Consider the following 24,254-nt stretch of genomic DNA (forward strand, 5'->3'; position numbering starts at 1 on the left):
GCCTTTTCCCACCACTAAGATACATAAGAAGGTGTAAAACACCACCAAAACTTCGATACAATGAGCGCATATTGGGAGCCAGGAGAAAGTTGACAGGGATGTAGCGGAACGGAACGCAGACAGAGGCATAAGCCGAAAGGAATCCGTTGAGGGAGGGTACTCTGCTGAACGGGACAAGAGCGACGCGTCTTTTCGATCAAGAAGTTTCACCCATCGATGCTGATGCTGCTTTGGCAGTACTTCCCTATCGGCCACCAGTCCGACCTCGACTTATCTTCTCCGAAGAAGACGAGAGTATCTCCTTGACGTTAACGCGTGGACTGCAGATGGGCAAGGACAGATGGGCACAAGTCTGGCTCGCATCCGTGCACGTACCCGGTATCAGCGAACTGCATCAGATCGCTGTCAAGCTCCTTCAAGAAGCATTTTGTCCCCATTCGGAAGATGATGACGACGAGGACGACGAGGAAGGACCTTCTCTGTGCACTCCTGCAGGAATATGCAGAAATGAAGCATGGGCATTTGCGCAGCTGCGACCTTTGCAAGGTCTACTACTACCGCACTCCTATGGCTTCTATCACGTGCGTGATCTTTGTATTTCTGTTGTTGAGTTTGCTAATATGAGTACCATCAAGTTCCAACTCCCCTGCGGTCAGACCGTGATTGGACATGTCATGGAGTACGTTGAAGGAAATACACTCAAACGAGATTATCAAGGGATGATCGATGGCTCCTTCTACTCGGCAGAGCACCAGCGAGAGAGCCATGTTTCGGTATGTAACTTTTCATGGTCAAAGTCCTGCATTCGACAAACTAACACATCTGCAGGTTGTACAGCTTGCGTTCAGCGGGTACTGCTTGCATCTATGCGGCGTTCATCATGGCGATATATCTCCGAACAACGGACTTCAAGTGCCTGGGAAGCCACCCTTCTTCGTGTTCCTCGACTTTGCTCTGGCGACTACAGATTCCTACATCATGTTTGGGAATATGGACGGTGCGGGCTTGTTCAGATGTTTCAAAGAATTGGAGTTGGGCGAGACTTTTTGCCCTTGGCTGGAGGATGCAATCGTCAAGGGCGAGCCGTGGGCAGACTTATTACTCGGTGGACTCAGTACACTCCGGCAGCTCAAGGGAGAAATACCGAGTTCGGAGAGCTCTTACCAAGCACGAGCCATGTGGCTGAAAAAGAGCCAGGATGAGAAACGCGAAAATAAGATGTGTTGACAGACGGCATAACGAAGGCGGGTTTTTGTTGTGTCATGCCGCGATTATAAGCTGTCATTCTCTGCTTCATTCATTCTCGTTCTGTTACGCATATTCAACGACCAAGTGGCTTCACCCACCCAGCATCTCTGGTTCACCTCAACTACCGCTAATCTTTGATTTGTGCATGGTAGGCAACAATCCTGTTCGCAAAATCATTATTACCAGAAACAGGTGACATGTAGCACTGAAATATATAAGTTACTTAATTGATCGCAAATGTTATATCTAGGCGTGGCGATGCCTTAGAGACCCGCGACGTGTTATATCATTTGCCCCACACTTGTGTCAAGCGCACGACCAGCATGTCCTCCTAGCACTCCCCTGTCCATTCTCACTTCGATCTGGTCGGATGGCACGGCGCCCGAGCGCGTCCATAGCCGATGGAGAGGTCGAGGAGATACCTTTACTAGGTACGCAAACGGTCGGTCGCTCTGTTGAGTCGCGAGGCTGACATCTAGACTTCCAGCCAACAAATCTACAACATCGTTCGCTCTTAAAGTAGGAGAAGCACACACGTCTATCACACTCGTAGAAGATGAGCGCTCTGATTATCTTCACGGTGCCCGAGATGGCTGGGAACCGTATCCTACCGAGGAGGAGCGCTCAGGTCCTCATCGACTCCGGCGTGTGGGTAGAAAGATGTGCGTATCCTCCTCCTTCTCTCTCCACTCGGGACACTGACGGGAGAGTCAAAGATCATGGCCAGCATACCTCATCGCCTTCGTAGAGCTGTGCGAGCGGTTCTCGTACACTGGTACGGCGGCGGTATTCACCAACTTCCTGTTTGCTCCTCCCTGTCTGCCTAGTCACATCTGACGGCGCAACAGCCAGCGTCCCCTCCCGCCCGGCTCCACAAGCGGAGCGAACCCTGCGGGTACTCCAGGTGCATTGGGATTAGGAACGAACGTCGCTGCCGCTATTGTGCGTCTTTTCCAGTCTTCGTACGAACGCAACTGATGGCATATAGACACAGTTCAACACCCTCTGGGTATATGTCCTCCCCCTCGTTGGGGCATATATCGCCGATACCCGCCTGGGCCGGTTCAAGACGGTTTGTTGGTGTGTTGCTATAGCCCTGTACGTCTCTGCGACTCCCATTCTCCAGGTCAGCTCTGACTATCGCCAGTTTCGGCCACGCCCTGATGATACTTCCCTCCCTCCCGTCGATAATACCACACCGGAGCCTTGCGCTTCCCATCTTCATATGCTCTCTTCTAATCATGGGTCTCGGAACGGGAGGGTTCAAGAGTAACATCTCTCCTCTCGTAGCGGAACAGCAGCGCGGCCCACAAAGGCTTACTGTGGAGAGGGACGAGGAAGGAGAGAGGGTAATCCTAGACCCCAGCATAACAACAGCGAGAATTTATATGTATTTCTATTGTATGCTCTCTCCTCTACTCTCTGTTCCGTCCAGCTGATGAACTCTTGATGCATGCAGTGATGATCAACGTCGGTGCGGCATTGGGGCAGCTCTGCATGACCTTTGCGGAGAAATACGTCGGATTCTGGGCCGCGTTCTCTCTTCCGACCATAATGTTTTGCCGTGCGTTTTCTTCGCGACCGTACATACATTCCAGCTAAGAGGGAACAGTATGTCCCATCGTCCTCTGGTGGGGATCAAGCTTCTACGTAAGTCGCCCGTTGTTTCTGATTCCCCTGCTAAAGCAAAGGAACAGACCAAGTCCCCACCGCAAGGCTCCAACCTCCTCCACACTTTGCGCGTTCTAGCCTTGGCATTCCGCCCTCTCTTGACCCTCTCCCCCACCCGTTTCTTGCGCGCGTGGACCGATCCCGATTTCTGGGAACGGGCCAAGCCCTCGTACGTTGCCCACTTTGGAAGGACTGGGCGGGTTGCCTGGGATGAAGCGTTTGTGGAGGAAGTCAGGAAGGTTGCGAGCGCTTGCGCTGTCTTCGTCTGGTACCCGTTCTATTGGATATCGTTCAACGTAAGTCTGCTTCTCCCTTATGTTCTTCATATGGCACATGTCACAAGCAGGCCAAAGGCCATGAAGAAAAGATAGAAGCACTTATTCACTTTTGACAGGAAATGTACAACAATATGACGAGTCAAGCAGCGACTCTTACCACTCATGGCATCCCGAACGACGTCATAAACAACATCAACCCCATAGCGCTTCTATTCCTCATTCCGATCTTCGACAAATACGTACGTCCCCCCTCTCCTCCGTCTCCTCCCTGCCATTCTGCTAAGCAGTATGCAGCTGTATCCGTTCCTCCGCCGGAGGGGATACAACTTTTCCCCCCTTAAACGGATGTTTGCCGGTTTTATCTCAGTGGGAAGCGCAATGATTTGGGCTGGGATACTGCAGTGCTACATTTATACCGCATCCCCCTGCGGCTACCGAGCAAATGACCCCAACTGCGAACCAGCCGGGATCTCAGTCTGGTGGCAAACCGGAGCGTATGTGCTCATGTACGTCCCCATCTCCCATCCTTCCTTACCTGGCTAACACACAGCATGTGTAGAGCGGTATCAGAGATCTTCGCTTCCATCACCGGGCTCGAATACGCCTTCACAAAAGCGCCAAAGAGCATGAAATCGCTCATCATGGCGCTCTTTCTCTCCACGTCCGCGTTCGCCTCCCTCCTGGGCGAATGTCTGAATCCTCTCGCGGGGGACCCGTTGCTTATCTGTACGTCTCCTCTCTCTTGGGGGGTTGGACTGGACTGTTGGGCTGGTGGACTGTACTAATTGATTGGGGCAGGGAACTATGCGGTTTGCGCGGGAATGTCTTTGGGTGCGGGTGCGGGATTTTGGTGGACATTTAGGGCGCTAGACGCGCAAGAAGAGAAGGACGAGCTTGGGGGGAGGAAGGATCTGGAAGACGAGGATGGTGAGAATGATGACCGTGATGACGCTGGTGGAGTAGATGTGCACGGAGAGGCCTTGACTTTGCAAAGGGAGGGGGTATAGATGGATCGGTTGGCGTGCATTGGATTGGATGGATTGAGTTGGATTGGATTGGATTGACGACTGGTGCCTAGATGTATTTATATCTTGTATAACGCACTTATTTAGAAGCTGATGAAATGGTGTTGGAAGATATATTAACCCCTCCCGCCAGGGCTCCACTGTCCGACATCCGACATGCTCAGTATTAAGAGAGAGAGAGAAATTTGTTATCACATATTCGCCATATTCGTCGGCTCTAGCTTGGACGTAAAATAACAACAGCTGGAAACGATGAAGTAGAAGAAGGAAGAATGAAACCAGAGTGCAGTGCAAGTTACAGCGTCCGTTCACTTCACCCACAGCCTAGTAGAAGCAGATTCAACCCCGAGTCTCCCTGGTAGGAACAGGACGTGCATCGCCCTACTGCTGGGGCGCGGGGTGCTCGCCCTTCTTCTTCTTAGGCAGGTCCATCTTCGCCCCTCCTCGCTTAGGCGCTCCCTGGAGCAATCCCGTCGCAGAAAGCCCAGCAGGAGGAGGAGGGGGGATGCTCATCCCTTCCAGCCCAACCCCAAAGCTCGCAAGTACGTTGGCGCTCGCCAGCGCTTGCTGATGCTCGGCTGTTAGGGAAGCGCGACTTTTCTTCCCAGGGCCGCGCCGGTTCGGAGGGCCGGGCTGGTAGTGACAGTCTCTTTCGCGTAGGGAGCAGTTGCCGCATTGAGGGCGGACGCCGTCGCAGCGAAGTTTCCTCTCTGTCGCAGAACGGGAGGTGAGCATATACGCGTGTATGCGCAGAAAGAAGATGGGGACGCACCACGACAGAAGGCACAAGCGATCTCGACTTTCTTCTTCGTCACTCTCGGTTCTCCCTCTGCCCCCTCATCTGTCTTCCGTCTCTTCGCAGGCGGCCGGTCGATCCCCGGATGAGGGTAGGCGACGAGTCCCTGGTCGGAGGGGAGTATGCCCTGCGTAGGCGGGGGAGGGATCATCCATCTCCCATCAGCGAAAGCCGGTGGTGGGCCCCACTGAGGATGCCAGAACCCGATAGGGGGCATCGGCGCGCCCGGATGGGCGCCCGGGGGCGGGGCAGGTGCACCAGAAGGCGGTGGATAGCCGTAGGGCATGAACCCTGGTGGGGCGGGGTAGGAGCCGTCGGCGTTCGGAGGGGGCATGTTAGGATCGTAGGGATAGCCGAAGAAGCCTGGGTAGGGGAATGGGTATGGACCTGGAGGTGGAGGTCCTGTTGCTGCTGCTGCTGCTGGAGGGGGAGGAGGAGGAGGAGGTCGTTTCTTGCGCGTCGACTCCTTTGGAGCTGGCGGGTCTGGGGAGGGAGAGCGCTGCTGGGGCGTTGTTGACTGAGCAGAGTGTACGGGTGAGATTGAGTCGTGGTCGTCCGATGCTGAGCTCTGTTCTGGGGTGGGACCCATTTTTGTGGAGGGGAATAAAGACGAGTCTTATATCAACTGAGTCGGGGAGTGGCGCGTGGGTGTATGACAGGATAACCTGGGCGGCTAGTCAAATTTGAATAGAGCGAGAACGTGACTTGTTCGTAGCGAAGGTCACGCTCAGCTTGCCGACGCGTTGTTCCTTGTGCACAGAGAGTGAATAATCAGAGTAGATCAGAGTAAGACAATTTGATGCAATGGTCGATGGTGTGTTGTGTTGTGACGACACGTCGCATAGCTCGACAAAAGGTGGGCGAACACGTGTACACCGCTTTTCGGGGGTCTGTGTCACGCGCCCACCTATCACAGAACATCCCAGCCCGTGAGAAATCGAGGTTAAATCATATCCAACCCTCCGATAATGCCCATATGATATGATATGAATCTTACCCTCTCTCTCCCCTATCCTCCTCCCACCTTGTTGACACTCTATCGCATTCATCCGGCCCGCAGATCAATGACACATCAGAGCCCACGCGCCGCACGGTACTTGTTCGGAAGCCCTGAGACAGCCAGGAAGACGCGAGAAGAACGTGTCGTAACAAGCCACACAGGAGGAGGATCCCATCGAGCGAGAGCGACAACGTCTGGCGAAAGACGAGCGCTCAACAATGACTCGGCCGTGGAAGTAAAAGGAAGAAAAAAAATCCTGGAAGTAATAAATTCCCCCGTTTATACTTCCGATTGTAGACTTGTTGATCAAAGGATGAAGAAAGGAGGAACAAGGGTATAAGACGATTAGAGGACTAGGCATTACAGGTCAGTGAGTGCAGCGGTATCGTGTGACTGGGTTGAGTAAAACGGGGGTCTCCTCCTCCTCCTCCTTCTCTCTCGATGATGACGCGGGGGGATCACCAGCCTAGCAAGCCCAGGCTCAGGTCCCACCATCCGCGTCTCACGCTCACCCGCATACCGAGTCGTTCCAGCGCGAGCCACTCGACGAACTTGGCATCCCCAGCGCTGAGCGGTCCGAGCTTGAGAGCGAGCAGGTCGCGCGGTGTGAGCGTTACCGATCTGGGCGAGGGACGACGGCGCTTGCCCGACGGGCTGGGGGATGGACGGGCACCGGGGCCGGGGGTAGTCGCTGGGACATCTGGAGTCAGAGGGGGCATGACAAGATCAGACAAGGAAGCCAGGAGTGCAGCGGTGTTGGCCTGGAACTGGGAGAGGAGAAGCAGAGCAGAAGTGACGTTATCCAGATGAGGTGACTCGGACTCCGCGCCGACTCCGGTGTCGGGGTTCGGCAACGAGGTCGCCGAGAGCTGCTCGCTCGTCGCGCCGCTTGCTCGGCGCAGTGCCTCGATCGCGTTCCTCTTCGGGGGGATGGACATCTCTCCCACCGGGGCGGAACGCACTGACCCTCCAGAAGGAGAACGATGATGTCCCCCTGCGTTGACCTTCGGCCTCGTCTGTATGCGGCGGAGATCGGCTTCCTCTCCTTCCAGCCTGACGCCCGAGCTGCGCCAACTCCCAACAAACATCCCGGCACACATCATACACACGTCTTCATACATCTGCCAGGGGTCTTGCCAGCTCTTGTTGACTGGATGTCCCTCGGGTGGGATATACCGCTCGAGCGAGGACCAGAACGGAAGGTCGGACCATGCAAAGTGCGCTGGGCGAAGGATGTGCGTCTCTTTAGGTTTGAGAGGGTGCGGGATACGCGTGGAGATGTAGAAGTTCGGTCTTGGTGGTGGTGCGGGCTCTGAAGACGTCGAAGAAGATGAGGCTGATCGGGGCGTCGTCGTCATATCCAGTATCAGGTCGAACAGCTGCGGTCGTTCAAGGAAGATCGCGTCGGTAGTGCAGGCGATCCATCCACGACCCTTTTCGCCCTCAGCCTTAAGCCGGTCGATATCGATCAGCCCGACCAAGCCGAGCACGGGCACCTTCTCGCCTCGGCCTTTGCCAGCTTCGAACGTGCCCATATCGGCTATCGCTTGGATACACCAGGCGAGTTGACAAGCGGATTCCACAGCTGGGTGGGTGTAGATCAGGATACGCCGGCGGGCGAGGGCGTACTTGTAGAGGAGGAGAGAGGTGGGTCCGAGTTGCCGCAGGAAGGAGGATAGGTGGAAGTATGGATGCGAGGACTGGATTGGGTCAGTAAGCGTGAATTATGAACATGGTGCGCGTACCCCGGCTTGTTTTACTTCGTCCTCGAGGTCTTCTTCAACAGGTTGCGGTACATCTGAGACTTGGTACTCTTCGAAATAGTGTGAGAGAGATTTCGGATCGATAGCATCTTGCTGGAGATCCGCCATTCGCCTCAGATTCTCGACGTGCAGCCACGGCCGAGACCGAGTGCTTTCCTCTAGAATATAATGAGCCTCCTACGCGTTCCTCGGATGGATATATGCGCACCTAGCAGTACACCCAACGCGCCTAGCTTGAAGCCACGTTGACCCTCCGCGTCCGTCTTCGTCCGTCTGAACACGCATACACCTTCCCTCGCGCCTTTCGTGAAATATATCACATCCTCGTCCACCACATGCAACCCACTCGGCAGAGTGGAGAACTCGATGCCATCGAGGGATATGTCTATGGGACAACAGTCAGAAGACGTGCAAGCGGCCATTGTCTGCTTACCATCCGAGGTCTTCACGCTCCACTCGATGATATTCCCCTTAGTGGGGTGAAAAGCTGTTTTGAACACCGCGCATATATCATGGTCAGGGCCGGTAGTGGTTTCGACGACGCTTTCGGCGCTCAGCAGCGACATGTTTTGGATGGGAGAGGAGGGGTGAGAGATGGGACGAGGTGAAGAGGTGCGCTGCGTGTACAGGACCCTGAAAGGACCCCCCGGCGGAGCTCCGAGCCGGAGTTCCGTCAGGGCTGGTCTTGGCATTCTCCCCATGTTTCATACATATTTTCGGGCCCAGCAGCCCTTCTTTCCTTCAACATGAAAGGCCAGGACAGCTGAATGGACAATTATGCGTGTGGACTCATCGGATGGAATTGCCTATTTTGGTCATCTCTTGCTTATGTAACTGCCTGACTTAAATTGCCGAAAAAGGAAGGTTCAAGACTAGGATAGGATTGATGCCCAACGTAGTCTCCGAGTAGTCGTTCTGCGTCATAGAGTTCCAAACTCTTTTCCTAGGCATACTCTTGGGCGACGAGAACGGCAGATCGCGGCACAAGATCACCCACGGAATGGGAGGATGACTTAGCAAACTGGCACCATGATCTTCCCCTCCCAGACTTCCGCCGATGATCATGTCGATCCCAGGGTTGACTCGTCCAAAGAAGTTCCAGAGGTTGCACTGTTTCACCAGTCTCGTCGTCATCCTCGATCTGTGTCGTATCATGTTGATCTGGACGACGTCATCCAACCCGATCCGGGCACGATGTCTCATTCTGGTCACTCTTGTTCCCAAACCAGCAGTGTTCTCTCCTTGACTTGCGTCCCCTCTCCTCATGCCTGACAACCACCACCAACACACATGTACATCCCCTACAGCAGCCGTCATGCTCGCCAGCAACCCGCCCAAGCCGTCCCCATCAACGTCGACGGCCACCCTTCCGTGCGCCCTTCCTCACTCCTCATCCGTGCGTCCTCACTCGTCCAGTCTTATATACGCATGACAACTCGCCTCGTCTGCGCAGCACTTGGACTCGGCCTTGCACTCGTTCTAGCCGTGTCTGGTCTGTTTGCTCTGGTTCTCTTCCAGTGTCGTGCCAGGAAGAAAGGTAGGAGACAGCGCGCCATGAGTGGAGAAAGCTTTGCCTGTCCCGGAGAGACAGCCGGAAGACCACGCCCCGCAGGATGGAGGGCACAGCCCAGGACTGCAGTGAACGCGCCCCTGCTCGAGCAGGATTCAATCTCGCCGACGTTCACTGCCCCACCACCCGCATACACCGAGTCTGTCTCCGGATCTCTGACGACTGCGACTTCCCTCACTCTGCCTCGTATCCTGACGGACGAGATCGGACTTCGACCACGTGCGCACACCCTGGAAAGTAGGAGCAGCATAGCACCGACATCCTCAGTTGCCCCATCGAGGTCTTTTCTTCAACTTCTTTCAGCAGCTGGGCTCCGTAACAGCGTACAAGAGGATACCCGTGCGTGATTATGGACATGCACATGTATGGACTGTACTAATTGGCTCAAGAATACGCGCATATATCCACAGAAGAGGGGCGCAACACAAATAGGAGATACCACAAGTGCTTCACGAAGGGGACGGCCGAGCTCGAAGTTGTATCGTCGTACGCGAGCGAGGACGAAGAAGGTATGGACTCAACTTATCATAGAATGACGTGTTGAGTTGACGGAACGATAGGTCAATCAAGCCCGTATGACCCTGCTGATTACCCGGCCCGCCCTCCTCACAGCCGACATAGTCGGAACGTCAGTCGCCAAAGCTCTGATCTCGCATACTTGCAAGAAGACAATAATCTTATCGACAATCGACCGACTTCCAGGGCTAGTTGCGCCAGATATTCGCGTTTTTCTCAAGCCCACTCGCGTACCAAGGATAGCATTACCAGTTTAGAGTCGGACCTCTTGACTCGCTTGACTCCCGAACCGCTCACCCCAATCACCCCTTGCATGGTGGAGCCTGGCGGACTTCAAGTTGGATGGTCCTTCCCTGTAGCACGGGATCGCGACGCAGCCTTCTACCAACGCCGCTATCACGCGTCGCTCTCGGAGACCTCCCCGATCAAGCTTGAACTGCCTCCTAAACCTTCCCGCGAGCGTTCTACTACCCATCCTCCCCAAGGCCCCATCCTGCATCATCTTGTCAACCCGATCTATAACCCAGCTGCTGCCCGCAGTAAGAAGGGCCACAGGCGGTCCAAGTCTTCAGGCTCTGTGAGCTCCACATCCAGCGGCCAGCCGCTAGCTATGGGTCTCGGGATGGTTGGGCTCGGGCTCACACTGGGGGCAACGCTGCACAATGGCACAGGACTCAGGCGGTTGTCCTTGGTTCCCGAAGAAGAGAATCCGTCCATTGGCGAGATCAAGCGACCTGAATCTGTATACGTCCCGACGGCCACCCGAACTCAGACTGGCATGCACCGTCGTTCGCAGAGCATGCCAGTCGAACGGTCTTCACTCACTCTTATCCCGCCGAACCCTATCCTACCCCATCATCGGCGCAGCCCCTCGCTCGTTTCTGCCGACACTTTGACCTCGTCCTCGAATCGCAGCAGTTCGCCCATTTTCCTTTCCCCTCTTCTGAGCACCCCGTCGACTACCGGACCGGAGACCCCTGTCTTCGCCTTTCCTCCTGAAGCTCCTGCCACGGCCGCCGGCCGTGAGCGGTCCACAACTCTGTCTTCCGTTGACGGCGACCACCTGACTATCAAGATCTACTATTCCTCCCATGGACACGTCGACCCTTCCCGCAATTCCTACTTCGACTCTAGCACCGAAACTGTGAAGTTCCGTCTCCCGCGAACGGCAGTCTTCGGCGAACTGTGCATCAAAGTTTGGGAGAAGCTGGGTCTCCCGGTCAACTTGCTCATGTATGACGACATGACTGTAGACGAGGACAGTGACCTGGAAGGTGAGGGATGTGCGAAGCGGAAGATGGTCGGTGCAGAGGAGTGGAGAGATGTTTGCGAGAGAGCCCAGAGCAGGGTTTATTTCTGGGCAAAGGATGCCGAGGTCAATATCGTCAGCCCTTGATCGAGCGTCCGCTCACTTCATATCCCCGTTGCCTCCTTGCTGTTATTACATTGCACGTCCGAGTGTAACCCCTACACTAGTACAGGTGTACAACAGGTATCCACAATTCCGATCCAGATGAGCCTACAGCGTTGTCCTCTCTATAGCGTTCGCAAGTTCCGTAAGCTTCTCTGAGTTAGGTGTCCAGATTGGCTCTCCGATAACGTTCCCATGCATGTCAAAGTCCTCCATCCCTGGCCATCTCTCAACCCCAATCGCGCGTTCGATCCTTGCAAGCCCGACAACTAAATAATCCTTCCTCGTCGCGAAGGTAATCCTGAACCACCCAGGGATAGGGAAAGAGAACGCGGTCGAACTCCCAAGGAAGACCTTATTCGCCAGCAGCTGCTCAAACAATGCTATATCCCTCGCTCTCCCCCCGTCCTGCTCGATCTGGGGCAACTTGTTCCCCTCCAAATCCTTGTTCGTGAAGAATTTGCGGAAATCCGCGAGGAGAAAGTGGCCCGCGTTCGAGGGGATATACGGGATGTCGTGAAACTTCAGCCAGGAGGTCGTGTAATGGTACGCTTCCTGCAGGCGCCTGACGTTCTCCTTTTGGAACTTTGAGAAATAGGCTTCGTCTTCTAGAATACAGGACCACGCGACCGCGGAGGGGGAAGCGACCTTCATGAACAGCCCCGTGCTCTTGACCGCTGCGAGCAGGGACGGGTTGTACTGTGATATGAGGGCAGCAGCGCGCAGGCCGTTGCAGCAGAAATCCTTGCTCATCCCGTACAGGATGTGTACTCTCGCAGGGTCACATTGCGCCTCCTTGAGGAAATCGATCGAGAATACGCTCACGAACGGTTCCGGGTTGGGGTTGTCAGACGTCGAGAATACCGAATAAGCGTAGACTTCGTCGCTTATCAGGTGGATGTTGTGTTTCTGGCAAAAGCGGGCGTAGGCGAGGATCGTCGCCCGGGGGTGGCACGAGCCTAGTGGGTTGTGGGGGTTGCAAAGGATCACAGCGCTGATCTTCGTTCCTTTCTGCTCGCATTTCTTTAGAGCGACCTCGAACGCGTCCAGCGTAGATGGCCCGAACCGGTCTTCGGGGTCGACGAACACCGGCACGGGGAGAACACCGCAGCGCGCTGAGAGGTCGCTGTTGAACCCCGCATAGTAGGGAGCGGCGATGAGCACCCCGGTACCTGGGTCGCAGAGGTGGAAGGTGAGCATGTCGATCAGCGCTGATAGCCCGGCACCGAAGACGATTTGTTCTGGTTCGATCGGTACTAAGGGGCGGAAAACCCCCTCCGGCCGGCTGAGGAAAGCTGCTAGGGCTTTCCCGAGCCTCACAGAGCCTGATAGGTCCGTCCCATACGTGAAATCCACATCCGTAAGCCGCAGGTGGGAGTTGTAGTACTCGACCTGCTCTTCGTGCATGAGCGTATTCTCTGCCAGGCCGAGGGAGAGCCAGCCATCGGGGTTGGTCAGAGGGTGGTAGGCGTCGTTGAATATATGATGGGAGAGCTGGGTGAATTGGGAGATGGAGGAGAGTGCCTCCAGCCCGCGGGCGGAGAGTTCCGGAGCTGTGGGCGGTCAGTGAGCGCAGATATATGGTAGACAAGATATGAACTCACCGGCGAGCTGTTCCTCCTTGTCCACTACCATGGTCGTGCGAGTGGAAGAGTTGTGCACAGACTGACTCAGGGATTTCAATGTTTTCGGAATGTCATTACCCCAGCTTATCCAATCGTTCGTTTACTAACTAGTGACAATGACCGACAATTAATGATCGGCCAATCATAATCACAGAGTCATATTGTAATTCTAAACTACTTATGCACTACTATCAAGGAAGAAATATCAACCAGGTCTTGCCCACTTGCTCGTCGGTCCAGTCTTCAAGCCACCCGCCGCCTTTGCGCGGTTCATAATATCTCCCCTACGGGACATATCGATCTCCTCTTCCTCCTCTTCCTCGTCCTCATCCTCGTCCTCCTCTTCCGGAAGTTCGCCCTCTTCTCTCCACCTCATCCCTTTCCCCTCAGGATCAAGCTTCAAATCAGCCATGACTTTCTGCATCTCTCCCTCCCGTCTTTCCGTTTCCTTCTTCTCCTTCTCTGTCTGTAGGCGTGCCAGCTCGGGCAGGTAGTCCCGCATGTACTCCGCTCGTGCTTGGGAGACCGCAACGAAGAAGTCGTCCATCCCTGCTCCTGTTAATGAGGAGACACCCACCGCCTATCCATGTTAGCACCCCAATCCAGCGAAGAAACAGGGAAGGACATACAGTCAGATGCTTGTAAAACTCATCCAGGACCAGGCTCATCGAATTCATCAGACTGTTCATATACGTCGGCTCTCCCCTCCCTTGCCCATATCCTCCTATTCCCGAGTCTTCCTCCTGCGCGCCACCACTAGCAAGTGCCTCCTGAAACTTCTCGAAATCACGCATCCACTCCACGGCAAACCCGCAGTCCCTCACATCAGTCTTGTTGAACACGAGCAAAAAGGGCAGTCGGGTCTTGTATAATATCGAACAGGCATACAGCATGTTGGACATGAATGTTGCAGGGGCGGTCGTACGCGGAGTGTCGATTATGTATGCTACGATCGTGGGGAATGATGCTGCTACCGCGTCGGTTATGATCGCACCCGAGGCGGACCAGGTGAAAATCTCGATCTGCCCAGGGGTGTCCAGTACGATATAGCTATCTCTCTGTCAGAACTCTTGATATCAGGCGGTGTGATAGACTCACTCGACCTCGTCAGCCCTGCGTTCCATCAGTCCCAGGACCTGGTCAAACTTTGTCGTAAACAGGTTGAGGGCAGTAAGGATCCCCCCATTAGGCCCGAGGTTGTACTGCCGCATCACTTCATTATAGTCTACCGTATCGCGTATGTCGACATTGGCTTCGTAGGGTGTGTGCGAGACCGCTGGATCGAGGTTGACGAGGTACGGCGCACGGCGTTGTCTTTCAGGTTCTTTGCCCTTGTCAGGAGTTGGTTCTGGTGCTGGAGTTGCTTCGGAATAGATAGTCGAGGAAGACTGGGAGGGGAAGGAAGGCAGAACCCCCGGTGTGTGCAAGTAGGAGTTAAGACGCTGCACAAAGGTCGTCTTCCCCGAACCCGCCATGCCGATGGTGATGATTACAGTAGGCTTGCGTGTTGCTTCTGCTGCTGTCGCTGCTGGTGTGAAGAATGTGGATGGTGTTGGGTCGGCCATGTCGTTATTTAAAGTGTGCTTTGAGTGTGTAATGTAGTTGAGAAGGTACTTCAAGCAGGAAGATGAAAGGGATTGAAGCGCTGGTGGCAGGAAATTCAGCTTACGTAACCGAGCTTCTTCATCAAGACGTCCTCGAGCACGCACAATTCAGCACACGAGTCTACCGCATTTTCTCTTTTATCTCCTTTCCATATTGTGTTCTCAGCCTTTTTTTTCTTCGTCTGAGGGTTGAAGATGTCCCAACAAACACAGTCAGTCTCCGTCACAGACCTCGAGCTCCCCCAATTGCAGGACGTCAAACGACAACTAGACGAGGTGCGTACCTCTTCAACGCAAAACTTCCAGACGATTTAATCATTAGCATTGCAGGAGATATCCCACTTGACCAACTCCTACGCTCAGCTCAAACAAGCCCATTCAAAGTTCAAGACTTGCCTCGACTGTGTGAAGGAAGTCCGGCCCGGGAATGCTCGTATGCCCTCCTTTCCCTTTCACCCTAGGATTACGCTCACCTTAGGAAGGGAAAACGATACTTGTACCGTTATCGAGCTCGTTATATGTTAATGGCAAGCTGAGCGATCCGGAGAAGGTGTTGATTGATGTTGGTACGGGGTATTATGTGTCTAAGGTGTGCCTATCCACTCCGACCGCCTGCCACTTCAATCTCTCGTCCATTTCCTGTATCCACCTCTTCCGACAGTCGCTCACATCCAAGCAGACACGAGACCAAGCCGCCTCCCACTACCAGCAAAAGATCGAGTTTGTCGACGGCAACCTCAAGAAGGTCCAGGAGACGATCGAGAAGAAGCAGGAGAACCTCAACCTCGTCCTGCAGGTGATGCAGATGCGTATGGGCCAGGCGGGTGGTGCGAAAGGTTGAGGTTAATCGTTTTCGCTACTGGGTATTTCATTGGCGTGGGTGTTGGCTAGCGGTGCGTAGGCGGCGGAGATGTAGGATACGATATGCTTAATGAACGACCGTACTCAGCCGACCATGCTTCTCTTCCGGCCCCTCAGTCGAACTGACACCATCAGTCTCAATCACACAACACACAAAGAAGACGATCCGCTCACCCTCTTCCAGACGTTTGTAAATCGCGTCCCAAGCCTTACCCATCCCCTCCCTATACGCGTCCAGCACTCCCCCAAACAAACTCTCACTATCCGGGTGTGTGCTTGCGAACGCTCTCTCGAGGACGTACAAGTCCACCGCTTTGTCTTCCACCATCGAGCTCGTGCCTGCCAGGCCAAAGTCGATCATCACCAGCTCTGATGCTGGCCCGGTCGCTGGAGGAGGCGAGAGCAAGCGAAGCATCATATTGCTCGTTGTGAGGTCGCCGTGCACGATATCCGCCTTGTGCATCTTACTTATCTCGAGACCGATGAGGCGCATGATCTCATCTTCTTCCTATCAGCAACAGCCAAACGAGAATACGGGTACGCACCTCGAGTGATCCCAAACTCGCGAAGCATCCTCTCGCTTTCCTCACTCGGCACGTCCTCCTCTTCCTCCTCGTTATCATCCTCAGCCTCTGCGCCCCCACCCAGTACCTGTCTAACACTAGCCCCCTCGATCCACTCCACTCCCAGCACTCCCACTCCCGCATCTACTACCCTCACACCAGGCACCCTTACACCCGCCCTGAGGCACCTCACCAGCGCCCTTGCCTCCATCTGCACGCGCTGGCGGGTGATTTGGGCATCTAGTGCTGGGTGTCGATAGGACTTGTGGAATCTGTATTTGAGCAGGATGGGTTCGGGGAAAGGGGGGGAGAGGTACACTTTCTGTGAAGGCGTCAGTGGGAATGGGGATGGGATGGGGGTGAGGGACGCACGGCTTCGGCACCTTGTTGGATCAACTTGGAGCTTTCGATTAGCTTGAGTGTTGGGGATGGACCTCTACTTGGCTTTCCATTAGAAGACATGGTGGGCATCAATGTTGATTGTTGATAAACAATGTTGTTGGATAAAGCTCAAAGTAGCCCTGACAATAGTACTTGGTGGCTATACACAAGAATCCACCACGAAAACACAACTAATAAATTATTTTCTTCATCTATTCTGTGTTCTTCGATAGACGCAAAACCTGTTGAAAGGATTCTTTTTCTTTTTACAAAATGAGGCACAGGCCTTGTTCCGACATATCCCTCCCTTTTGGAAAGGACTTCTAACGCTACAGTGGGACGGAGTGAACTGTTACGACAAGATCAAACCATAGCCCAGGTCTAGAGATAATTGAGTCAAACTGAAAACGAGAAAAATCCAAGCAGAATTTCCGAGTCTATCCTTCCTTATCGTTTCAATCCTCTCCACCACTACGCGATTCTCTCGGTCTTCGCCTGGGCCCAAACTCAGGGTAGAACTTCACAATCTTGTCTTCTACTTCGCCCCATGGCCAGCGGTTTGCACACCGCTCCAGTTGCTGGGGGTGCATCCCCTTGACGAGCAACTCCCTTCTTTCCTCCGTATTGCGTGCAAAGACGAACCCGAGCACGCCCAAGAGCTCCGTTGCGTAGTACGCGTCTCTCTCCGGGCCCTCAGGAGGCAGGGGTCGCGCCAAGATCCCACGATCGCGATAATACTGCATCTCCGTCCGCTCCCAGAGTGTCTGCCAGCGCCGAAGAACGCCAACATGATTCCGGATCGTGCTACGCGCGACGGTGTTGCTCTTCGGGAAACTGCCGAACCAGCGCGCTACGTCGTCCGCAGTTATCCGGCCGTCCCATGGAGCTTGTGGGCCTGGAGGTCCGGGAAGATACTGTGCTGGGACGATGTGCACCTGTGTGTCGCGCATGTTGGACATATCGAGCGTGTTGCAGACATGCATGAATGCGGATGTATGTATGTGGAACCACCATGGTCCCGTCAAGGACGGCACCGGATCTCTATTTCGTTCTAGCGCGATGGCTATATCTGGGAATCGGGAGGCGAGGTAGGACGCAATGTGCGGGAAAGCGATGTCGTCTGCTAACAAACGTTGAGAGTAGGCGCGGGGAAGTGCGGTTGCCGAACCTGCCGGGCTCACACGGGAAGAACCGCGCTTTAGGGGCCTGTATGCCGCCGCTGGGGAGAGAGAATTGCTTTGCGCGGAAGGGGAAGTCGTGTCGGACGACCGATTCGGTGAGGAATCATCGTCCGGCGAGTCCGCGCGGGAGAGAATATATAGATTCTCCCTCGAAGGGAAGTACGGCCTGCTCTCGTTTGGCGAGGTCGGAGTACGAGGGTCATAAGCGACTCCAGGGCGACGGGCAAATTGGGATGATTCGGCAGCTTCTTGTTTGACCTGAGAGCTAGAAGACGGGCGGGACCCGGTTGGTGTGGGAAAAGATGCTGAACCGGGTGTGTATTGTCCAGCATACGGCGCTTGGCTCGGGTAAGACTGGTGCGAAGAGAACAGTTGCCGAGCAGAAGGAAGGGCTGTTGGCGATCCGACGTTGGAGATGACCTCTTTCGGCTGCTGCTGAGTCGGGCTTGCGTGATACCGCCGTTCGATGGGTGCGAGGTACAGGACGTGTACACGGCGAGGGTCGAATGGCAACCTTCCACCAGGGATGTTTCTCGCAAGCTCTTCCAGGAAGGTTTTCGTCATCTGGTCGTCCAAGTCCAGTGTAGGTACGACAGCCGTAGTGTACGCCGTGCCGTCGATCAAGCCCGCAAGCGGTCCGAGGGGAGTCCAGAGCACTTCGGAGGACCGCTGGAGGCTGGGCACACGCGCGGTGGAAACGACGTAGTTGGCGTACCGGGGTGTGGAAAACTGCTCGAGTTGATGAGGGCGCTCTCCTGCGCGAGCGAGGAAGGCGCGCGGGATGAGGGACACTGCGGGTGGGTAGAGGGGGAGTGATTGGGCGGGAAGAGAGGTGCGGAGGTGCAAGACTCCATTGGGTGTGGAACGTCCTGGGCTAGTTTGGGAGTCGAAGACTATCAAAAGGACTGCGATTGTGGACGAAGGTTGGGCTGGGAGACATTCAGAAACCGACAGTCTCGTTGTCGGATAGGCCCTACCTGGTTGGCTCGCCACTGCACCAGCACCCGCAGAGCTCGCTTGCTCGCTCATTCTCCTCCTAGCAGTTGGTACAAGGGGGTTAACAAGGGCTCGGGGTGCAAGCGCAGGTTGTGCTTGTTGTACATTTGGCTCTTTTGGCCGTGTGGCCTGAGTTGCGTCTTCCCTGCTCTTGCGGGAGGAGTCACCACCAGAACCAGCACCGGCGTTGTTCTGTGGAGTGGGGAAATTAGTAGAGCATGCCATGATGCGGGGCACGAGGGCACTGCCTAAATCTAGAACGGGAGCGCGGGCGGGGGTTGTATACACGGTGACTCGACACCCAGGCACGGGGGACGAGTTTATATCTCGGCGTGTGGTCCCTAGGATCGAGGCGCGGGAGAGGACGCGTCGGTCATTGTCGCGCAGCTGTAAAGATGAGGCAGCGTGAGTCAGAGGAAGTGCGATCCACTAGGTGACACTACGCTGCGCGGCGCGCATCCACGAAATATCCAACGCGCAGCGTAGTATGCTGGGGTGTATCAAGAATGATATTCTACGATCGTCCAGGTTGGTCCTAGGGCGGTACACCGTTCCGGAAGACAGGAGGCGCTGTGTCCATGTCATCAATATCGACCTGCACGTGTAGGAGCAGCTGGTCATAGTCCATCGGCCGTCAAGGGCGAGCACCGGAGCAAGTCGCTGAGCATACGTGACTGTGCCGTAGCCTTATGGTCCGTGTGCACCTGAGATTGCCCTGTATTTGTGAGACGAGACGGTTGCTGCGAGCGAGGAGTCACGCAAAGTCAACGGGAGCGGTTTACCCAATCGAATTCGGCCGAGGCGGAGGAAGGGGTCCACCTTGCACACCGCACACATATGTAAGCACCCACCCACGATCTCTATTCCTACCTTATAAGGAAAGTCATCATTGTTCGCCTGATGCGAAGCCAGCCTGACAACCAAATCCCTCACATCTGCATTGCCGCTAAGATCGTTGCCCACCGCGCCCGGTCACCGGAACGGCGATGCACGGGCCGAGACGGGTCGTCAAACCCCATGAAAGAGAATTTTCACACACCGTAATCCCGGACTACTTGATCAGATGCAGATGCAGATGATGCAGACTTGATCTTGATCTGATCAGGCAAGTCCGAACAGGACGGACGATGGGGAAGATTTTGACCACAAGCGGGCTAAGAATAGGTAATCAGAAGCTTGCAGGGCGGTGCTGCTGTTTTTACGGCATTGTGGAGCAGAAGGAGGTCGTGTGCGAACGAGAGAGAGGGGAAACTATTGTTGATGTTTGAAACACTGGATATCAGAGATCGGTACTTCCTCTGTTCCGGATACAATGATACGGGCCTAGGATAACACCAAGATGAAAGACTCTCCCGCGTTGTATGATCAAGAGACGGGAAACGAGCGTTTGCGCTTGAAATACTGGATATCAGAGATCGCTGTTCCGGATACGAAGATACGGGCCTAGGATAACACGGAAGACTGGGTGCTGTTGTCAAACTCCATCTCCCAACCCTTGCTATCCAAGGGACGTGGTCTTAAACATCACGTTCGGTACTTCTTCCTGGTAATTTCTCGCCTTGTATGATCAAGAGACGGGAAACGAGCGTTTGCGTTTGAAATACTGGGTATCAGAGATTGGTACTTCCCCTATCCCGAATCCCAAGATACGGCTTAGGATAACAACGGGATGGATGACTGGGCGCTATTGTCAAACTCCATCTCCCGGTCCTTGCTATCCAAGGGACTTGTCTTGAACAAGCGTTCGGTTCTTCCTGGTAAGTTCTCGATCCCGGGTCTGTTCGTATCGATATTCTGGATCCTAAAATGACGGACGTCAAATTTACGGTATCACCCGGTGTTCTGGTGCATTGGTCTAGCAACGTCTCTCGGGCTCTTGACGTTGGGGTGTGCCAGTGGACTTGAAAAGACGTTTGATACTTCAACTTCTTCCTGGTAGAGGAGTCTTCTTGGCTTGTACAACACCGGGAAACGCCTTCGTGAATGTCCTAGACTCTCAAGACATCAGGCCTCAACTTGAACCCATGCAATACCGGCGCACAACAGGTGGACGACCACGCGCATTATGCGTGTTGAGCTGTCACCCAATGACTAAGGTCGAAAACAACCGAGCCGTTCAGCGCGGTTGTGCCGTTCCTCAGCCAACTCGAGTCGAACGCGAGCGGAACGCACCCTGTACAGGTGCGGTTCGACGTTGTGCAGAATAGGGAATGAAATAAGACCATGGATGGTGGTCGTGAGGGAGGGATGGCGCCTATAGCTAGATTCTCTGGCAGGGTACATGTGGCACGCATGGATGGGATATAGCACATACGAGAAGATGGAAGAACTCTGTGCTGTGGATCATCCCTGGACAGAGTTGTCGGCGTGATCTTTCGGGAAGTAGAGTGAAGAGAGGGCCTGTACATGGGGGAATTGGATATTCTGGCAGGCGGGGTGGAGAGTTACGCAAGAGTACTAAGCAGCGGGGAGTGAACGACTGGAAGGCTGTGCTGCAGCCTGCTGCGGTGCGAGGGACGGCAGGTAAGGGATAGTCAGATAAGGATCTGTCATTCACTCGAGAGGCAGAGCAAAGCAGATATGGGGGACTGGTCAGGTTGCTGCGGGCTGTTAGAATCATCTGATGAAGGTGTCGAGCTCTAGATCGTGAGCCAAGGGTTAGGTCGGTGTGCAAGTTGCGCACCTAGGGATCTGAGCGTGCCACGTAGATAGAGGGTCCGCTCACGCGGACCTATGCTCAATGCTATCGTCGTTCACCACAGAAGGTTATCCCGCCCCGAACCCCCAGAGCCAGTGGCCAGTAAGCTCGTTAGCGGCATATGGCGGCCTACTAGCTAGCCAGTGCTGCTAGTGAGCGAGCGTGTGGTGTCCCGTCCCGATCCCAACCCCAATTACAATCCCAACCCTGTGCAGCAGCTGGAGATCTGTCCCCTCCGCTAACGGAGCATAGACATATGTGTTACTACGCTGGCGAGTCCAGACAGCTTTGTGTGTTACTTCAGGGGGGGGGGGACTTGCACCGGGAGGGATCGGGGCTGTGCTGGAGTAGAGAAGTGAGGAAGGACTCTTCAGATAGACTCAGACAGGAGAGAGCCGTGTCTGTTTCTCTGGAATGTCCCCAGGCTAGCAGAGCCTGTTGAGCGAGGTGCGGTCGACCAGCCTTGCGGGGCGCTGATGGGCAGGAAATAGGATAGAGGAGTGTATGACTAGAGACGTTGTCCGCATACATAGCCCTGGAGAGCAGAAAAGACGGCAGGTGAATGTCGATCTCTATGATACGGATCTTTCCTTGCAGCAGCAAGCTCGAGCGGTATGAGTACTTTTCTGGTGTAAGACCAGGAGGTTGGTGCTGGCTTGGGGGTGGCAGGCACAGGGAGGGGGAGGAAAGAAGGCAGGTGTTTGATCCGATAGGGGGGATCGTTCGTCCCGAGAGGCGGCAAGCAGGGAGGGAGGGAGGGGCGGTTAAAGTGTGGGATCAATAGTGGTGTGCCGTGGTGTGCTGTGCCAGCCACCAAGCTCGTTGGTGGAATGCGGCTGCCAGTGAGTGAGTGAGTGAGTGAGTGAGTGAGTGCGACAATCCCATTCAGCAGTCGTAGATCCGTGTCCTCACCCACGAGCATGAGCAACACTAGGTGACGTCGACATCACACGTTGTCACACACTGAGGGGGGAATGCACGTGACTCACTATGTGAAAAGGTGTCGGGTAAAGACGGAATGTGTACCCGCAGTGTACCGGACCACAAAATGATCGTTCATTTGAGAGAGTGCCCTGAGTGAGTGTGGCTTTGTGGCCCTTCTCTCTGTTGTGCTTGAGTGTCCGAACTGTGTCGCACTCTCCCCCGCATTTCTTCGTTCATAGTCTTCAACTGGGGACGATGTCCGCACTACCTAGAGGTCCTCATCTGCTTACTTCAGCACAATTACAACTAGTACAAGCACATAAACGACGATTATCACGTACTCTTCAGACACTTGCAACAACTTCAACTTCATCCTCAGCGCCCGCGCCATTCTTCACTCCTTCATCCCCATCCCCTTATCCACCATCTCCCTATCCTGCTCTCCTCCTCTCCCTACCACCAGCCCCATCCCATCCCCATCCCCGCCAAAGGCCAAAAAAGAGCACCACCACTCTCTTCCCACCTTCACCTCCTCCCCCCGCACCACCAACCCAGCACCCCTCCACCTCAGGCACCCCCTCCCTCCTCCCCCCGCAAACGGACACTCTCTTAGCACCGGAGGACAACCACAGGAAATGGACCGTTTGTACTGCTGCGAGTGGGATGCCTAAGCATGGGGGTGCGTGTGTACCGCGAGGGGGTGGGGTGGTACAAGTAGGAGAAGACTGTTATTTCGTACTACCCGTGAGTCTCCTCCTCACTCCTTCGACTCCGCTCACCGCTCTTGCTCTGCTTGCTCTCCCCCTTCTGCTGTTCTGCTCGTTCTGCGGTGTCGTGTGTTATGTCATGTTGCGCCCGCCAAAAGGACTCCATGGGCATATCAGACGGCGTCGGAGGCCTCAAAGGACCAAGGTGCAACCCAGGCCTCTTCGCTCTCAGTCTCATTTCTCATGCGGCGTCGCTCATGTCACCTTCGGTGGCGGGGTCGACGAGTGAGTTGTTGGCTCCGACGGGGGAGGGGGGGAAGTGTCTGGTGGGCGCTGGTTATGAGGCGAGGGGTGCGGCCTTGAATGCCGCTGCTTCTGCGTCGACAGCATCTCCAACTCCAACACCGACAACCTCAACCCCATCCCCATCCCCATCCCCGGCATCCCAACCCCACCTTCCCCCCGCCTCCCCCTCCCCCTCACCAGCACCCCCTCCCCCCCGCACCCCCCTAGACCCCCACCCAGCCCTCCTAACCTCCACCTCGCTAACCCTATCCGCATTCGCCCTTGCCAACCTCCAGGGCAGCGCTACCTGCACTTTGGCGCGATTGGATGAGGAGGGGAGGTTGAGGGTTGCTCATGTGGGGGATTGTGTGCTTTGGTGTGTTAGGAGGGAGGGGGAGGTGGGGGGGACCGCAGGGGCGGGGGTGGGAATGGGGGTGGGGGCGGCAGGAGTGGGGATAACAGCGCCGACGGCGATGGGGATGGGGATGACGAGTGCAGCGCCTGCACCGGCAGTAGCAGCAACACCAACACCAACACTGTCGGGAAGAGTACCAGTAGGGATGACCACTCTACCCCCACCCTCACGGGCAACGGCAACAACAAGGCCAGCAGCAGCAGCAGTACTATCAACAACATCAACGCTGCCGCCGCCGCTACCATCAGCAGCACCAGCAGCAACAGTCCCAACAGCCCTCCAACCCAACTCCAACTCCAACTCCAACCCTAACTCCTACAAGCTCAAAATCGTCTTCCGTACGCCGGCGATGCAGAAAGGGTTTAACAGGCCGGCGCAGGTCTCCACACCCGTGTCCGTGTCAAAGCCTGTGTCTGTGGCTAGGCCTGTGTCGAAGTCTGTGGCTATACCGGTGGCTGCACCTTCGCCGGTGGCCACATCCGCACTGGTGGGTGCGACTGGGACTGGGCAAGAGCAGGCGCTTGGACAAGGGCAAAGGCAGGGGATTGCGCTCGGGCAGGAGGGGGGGATGGGGCTTGCGGACGGCGATGGGGACGGCGATGGGGACGGCGGCGGTTTCACTCTCTGGGGATGGGAGTGAGAGTGGGAGTGGGAGTGGGAGTGGGAGTGGGAGTGGGAGTGGGAGTGGGAGTGGGAGTGGGAGTGGGAGTGGGAGTGGGAGTGGGAGTGGGAGTGG

At 55.3% G+C, this 24,254-nt stretch overlaps 12 protein-coding genes across 12 annotated transcripts; 5 read left to right on the forward strand and 7 right to left on the reverse strand.

The window, feature by feature from the left end:
- Window positions 1-326: 326 nt before the first annotated feature.
- Window positions 327-1,343, forward strand: DACRYDRAFT_118881 (uncharacterized protein; the record flags this gene model as incomplete). The annotated part of the gene is made up of 3 exons (XM_040770682.1): window positions 327-581; window positions 636-773; window positions 829-1,343. The coding sequence occupies 3 exons, from the start codon at window positions 327-329 to the stop codon at window positions 1,225-1,227; spliced, it is 792 nt and encodes a 263-aa protein (XP_040625026.1). The 3' UTR covers window positions 1,228-1,343.
- A 249-nt stretch (window positions 1,344-1,592) lies between these two features.
- Window positions 1,593-4,312, forward strand: DACRYDRAFT_83878 (oligopeptide transporter). Its single transcript, XM_040776645.1, has 13 exons — window positions 1,593-1,679; window positions 1,736-1,910; window positions 1,965-2,051; window positions 2,097-2,190; window positions 2,237-2,346; window positions 2,396-2,649; window positions 2,708-2,812; window positions 2,861-2,898; window positions 2,946-3,215; window positions 3,314-3,436; window positions 3,492-3,703; window positions 3,757-3,923; window positions 3,996-4,312. Exons 1-13 carry the CDS (start codon window positions 1,619-1,621, stop codon window positions 4,202-4,204), a joined length of 1,905 nt encoding a protein of 634 aa, XP_040625027.1. The 5' UTR covers window positions 1,593-1,618; the 3' UTR covers window positions 4,205-4,312.
- A 20-nt stretch (window positions 4,313-4,332) lies between these two features.
- DACRYDRAFT_102022 (uncharacterized protein) lies at window positions 4,333-6,164 on the reverse strand. The gene is made up of 2 exons (XM_040767604.1): window positions 4,995-6,164; window positions 4,333-4,932 (listed from the first exon to the last, which is right to left on the reverse strand). Exons 1-2 carry the CDS (start codon window positions 5,605-5,607, stop codon window positions 4,604-4,606), a joined length of 942 nt encoding a protein of 313 aa, XP_040625028.1. The 5' UTR covers window positions 5,608-6,164; the 3' UTR covers window positions 4,333-4,603.
- A 312-nt stretch (window positions 6,165-6,476) lies between these two features.
- On the reverse strand, window positions 6,477-8,375 carry DACRYDRAFT_118884 (uncharacterized protein; the record flags this gene model as incomplete). The annotated part of the gene is made up of 4 exons (XM_040770683.1): window positions 8,215-8,375; window positions 7,990-8,166; window positions 7,764-7,939; window positions 6,477-7,718 (listed from the first exon to the last, which is right to left on the reverse strand). Exons 1-4 carry the CDS (start codon window positions 8,345-8,347, stop codon window positions 6,477-6,479), a joined length of 1,728 nt encoding a protein of 575 aa, XP_040625029.1. The 5' UTR covers window positions 8,348-8,375.
- Window positions 8,376-9,071: 696 nt separating this feature from the next.
- Window positions 9,072-11,263, forward strand: DACRYDRAFT_111113 (uncharacterized protein; the record flags this gene model as incomplete). Its single annotated transcript, XM_040769176.1, has 3 exons — window positions 9,072-9,690; window positions 9,741-9,860; window positions 9,912-11,263. 3 exons carry the CDS (start codon window positions 9,072-9,074, stop codon window positions 11,261-11,263), a joined length of 2,091 nt encoding a protein of 696 aa, XP_040625030.1.
- Window positions 11,264-11,386: 123 nt separating this feature from the next.
- Window positions 11,387-12,899, reverse strand: DACRYDRAFT_83883 (1-aminocyclopropane-1-carboxylate synthase; the record flags this gene model as incomplete). Its single annotated transcript, XM_040776646.1, has 2 exons — window positions 12,883-12,899; window positions 11,387-12,831 (listed from the first exon to the last, which is right to left on the reverse strand). Exon 2 carries the CDS (start codon window positions 12,683-12,685, stop codon window positions 11,387-11,389), a length of 1,299 nt encoding a protein of 432 aa, XP_040625031.1. The 5' UTR covers window positions 12,686-12,831; window positions 12,883-12,899.
- Window positions 12,900-13,057: 158 nt separating this feature from the next.
- Window positions 13,058-14,408, reverse strand: DACRYDRAFT_71208 (uncharacterized protein). The gene is made up of 4 exons (XM_040775937.1): window positions 14,316-14,408; window positions 14,002-14,234; window positions 13,533-13,953; window positions 13,058-13,483 (listed from the first exon to the last, which is right to left on the reverse strand). The coding sequence occupies exons 1-4, from the start codon at window positions 14,376-14,378 to the stop codon at window positions 13,109-13,111; spliced, it is 1,092 nt and encodes a 363-aa protein (XP_040625032.1). The 5' UTR covers window positions 14,379-14,408; the 3' UTR covers window positions 13,058-13,108.
- Window positions 14,409-14,702: 294 nt separating this feature from the next.
- Window positions 14,703-15,348, forward strand: DACRYDRAFT_111116 (Prefoldin alpha subunit; the record flags this gene model as incomplete). The annotated part of the gene is made up of 3 exons (XM_040769177.1): window positions 14,703-14,783; window positions 14,838-14,940; window positions 14,990-15,348. 3 exons carry the CDS (start codon window positions 14,703-14,705, stop codon window positions 15,346-15,348), a joined length of 543 nt encoding a protein of 180 aa, XP_040625033.1.
- Window positions 15,349-15,452: 104 nt separating this feature from the next.
- DACRYDRAFT_57900 (uncharacterized protein) lies at window positions 15,453-16,286 on the reverse strand (the record flags this gene model as incomplete). The annotated part of the gene is made up of 3 exons (XM_040775473.1): window positions 15,453-15,490; window positions 15,543-15,869; window positions 15,914-16,286. Coding segments are annotated over 3 exons (738 nt in total), but the record flags the coding sequence as incomplete, so codon positions are not given.
- Window positions 16,287-16,499: 213 nt separating this feature from the next.
- Window positions 16,500-17,077, reverse strand: DACRYDRAFT_24652 (uncharacterized protein). Its single transcript, XM_040773773.1, has one exon. It carries the CDS (start codon window positions 17,053-17,055, stop codon window positions 16,768-16,770), a length of 288 nt encoding a protein of 95 aa, XP_040625035.1. The 5' UTR covers window positions 17,056-17,077; the 3' UTR covers window positions 16,500-16,767.
- Window positions 17,078-20,171: 3,094 nt separating this feature from the next.
- On the reverse strand, window positions 20,172-21,132 carry DACRYDRAFT_24653 (uncharacterized protein). The gene has a single exon (XM_040773774.1). The coding sequence runs from the start codon at window positions 20,895-20,897 to the stop codon at window positions 20,553-20,555; it is 345 nt and encodes a 114-aa protein (XP_040625036.1). The 5' UTR covers window positions 20,898-21,132; the 3' UTR covers window positions 20,172-20,552.
- A 1,306-nt stretch (window positions 21,133-22,438) lies between these two features.
- On the forward strand, window positions 22,439-24,158 carry DACRYDRAFT_118889 (uncharacterized protein; the record flags this gene model as incomplete). The annotated part of the gene is made up of 2 exons (XM_040770684.1): window positions 22,439-22,855; window positions 22,977-24,158. Exons 1-2 carry the CDS (start codon window positions 22,775-22,777, stop codon window positions 24,156-24,158), a joined length of 1,263 nt encoding a protein of 420 aa, XP_040625037.1. The 5' UTR covers window positions 22,439-22,774.
- Window positions 24,159-24,254: the final 96 nt, after the last annotated feature.

The sequence above is a fragment of the Dacryopinax primogenitus genome (assembly GCF_000292625.1).
Source record: "Dacryopinax primogenitus strain DJM-731 SS1 chromosome Unknown DACRYscaffold_20, whole genome shotgun sequence".
Lineage (NCBI taxonomy): Eukaryota > Fungi > Basidiomycota > Dacrymycetes > Dacrymycetales > Dacrymycetaceae > Dacryopinax > Dacryopinax primogenitus.

Coding starts and splice junctions, on each gene's coding strand:
- DACRYDRAFT_24652 (XM_040773773.1), bottom strand. CDS start 17,055: ATGCAGTATTATCGCGATCGTGGGATCTTGGCGCGACCCCTGCCTCCT.
- DACRYDRAFT_24653 (XM_040773774.1), bottom strand. CDS start 20,897: ATGTACAGGCCCTCTCTTCACTCTACTTCCCGAAAGATCACGCCGACA.
- DACRYDRAFT_102022 (XM_040767604.1), bottom strand. CDS start 5,607: ATGGGTCCCACCCCAGAACAGAGCTCAGCATCGGACGACCACGACTCA. Junction 4,933..4,994: donor CGCTTGTGCCTTCTGTCGTG/GTGCGTCCCCAT, acceptor GTTCTGCGACAG/AGAGGAAACTTCGCTGCGAC.
- DACRYDRAFT_71208 (XM_040775937.1), bottom strand. CDS start 14,378: ATGGCGGGTTCGGGGAAGACGACCTTTGTGCAGCGTCTTAACTCCTAC. Junction 14,235..14,315: donor CCTACTTGCACACACCGGGG/GTTCTGCCTTCC, acceptor ACTCCTGACAAG/GGCAAAGAACCTGAAAGACA. Junction 13,484..13,532: donor AGTTTTACAAGCATCTGACT/GTATGTCCTTCC, acceptor TAACATGGATAG/GCGGTGGGTGTCTCCTCATT.
- DACRYDRAFT_83878 (XM_040776645.1), top strand. CDS start 1,619: ATGGCACGGCGCCCGAGCGCGTCCATAGCCGATGGAGAGGTCGAGGAG. Junction 1,911..1,964: donor CGGCGTGTGGGTAGAAAGAT/GTGCGTATCCTC, acceptor GGAGAGTCAAAG/ATCATGGCCAGCATACCTCA. Junction 2,813..2,860: donor TCCGACCATAATGTTTTGCC/GTGCGTTTTCTT, acceptor AAGAGGGAACAG/TATGTCCCATCGTCCTCTGG.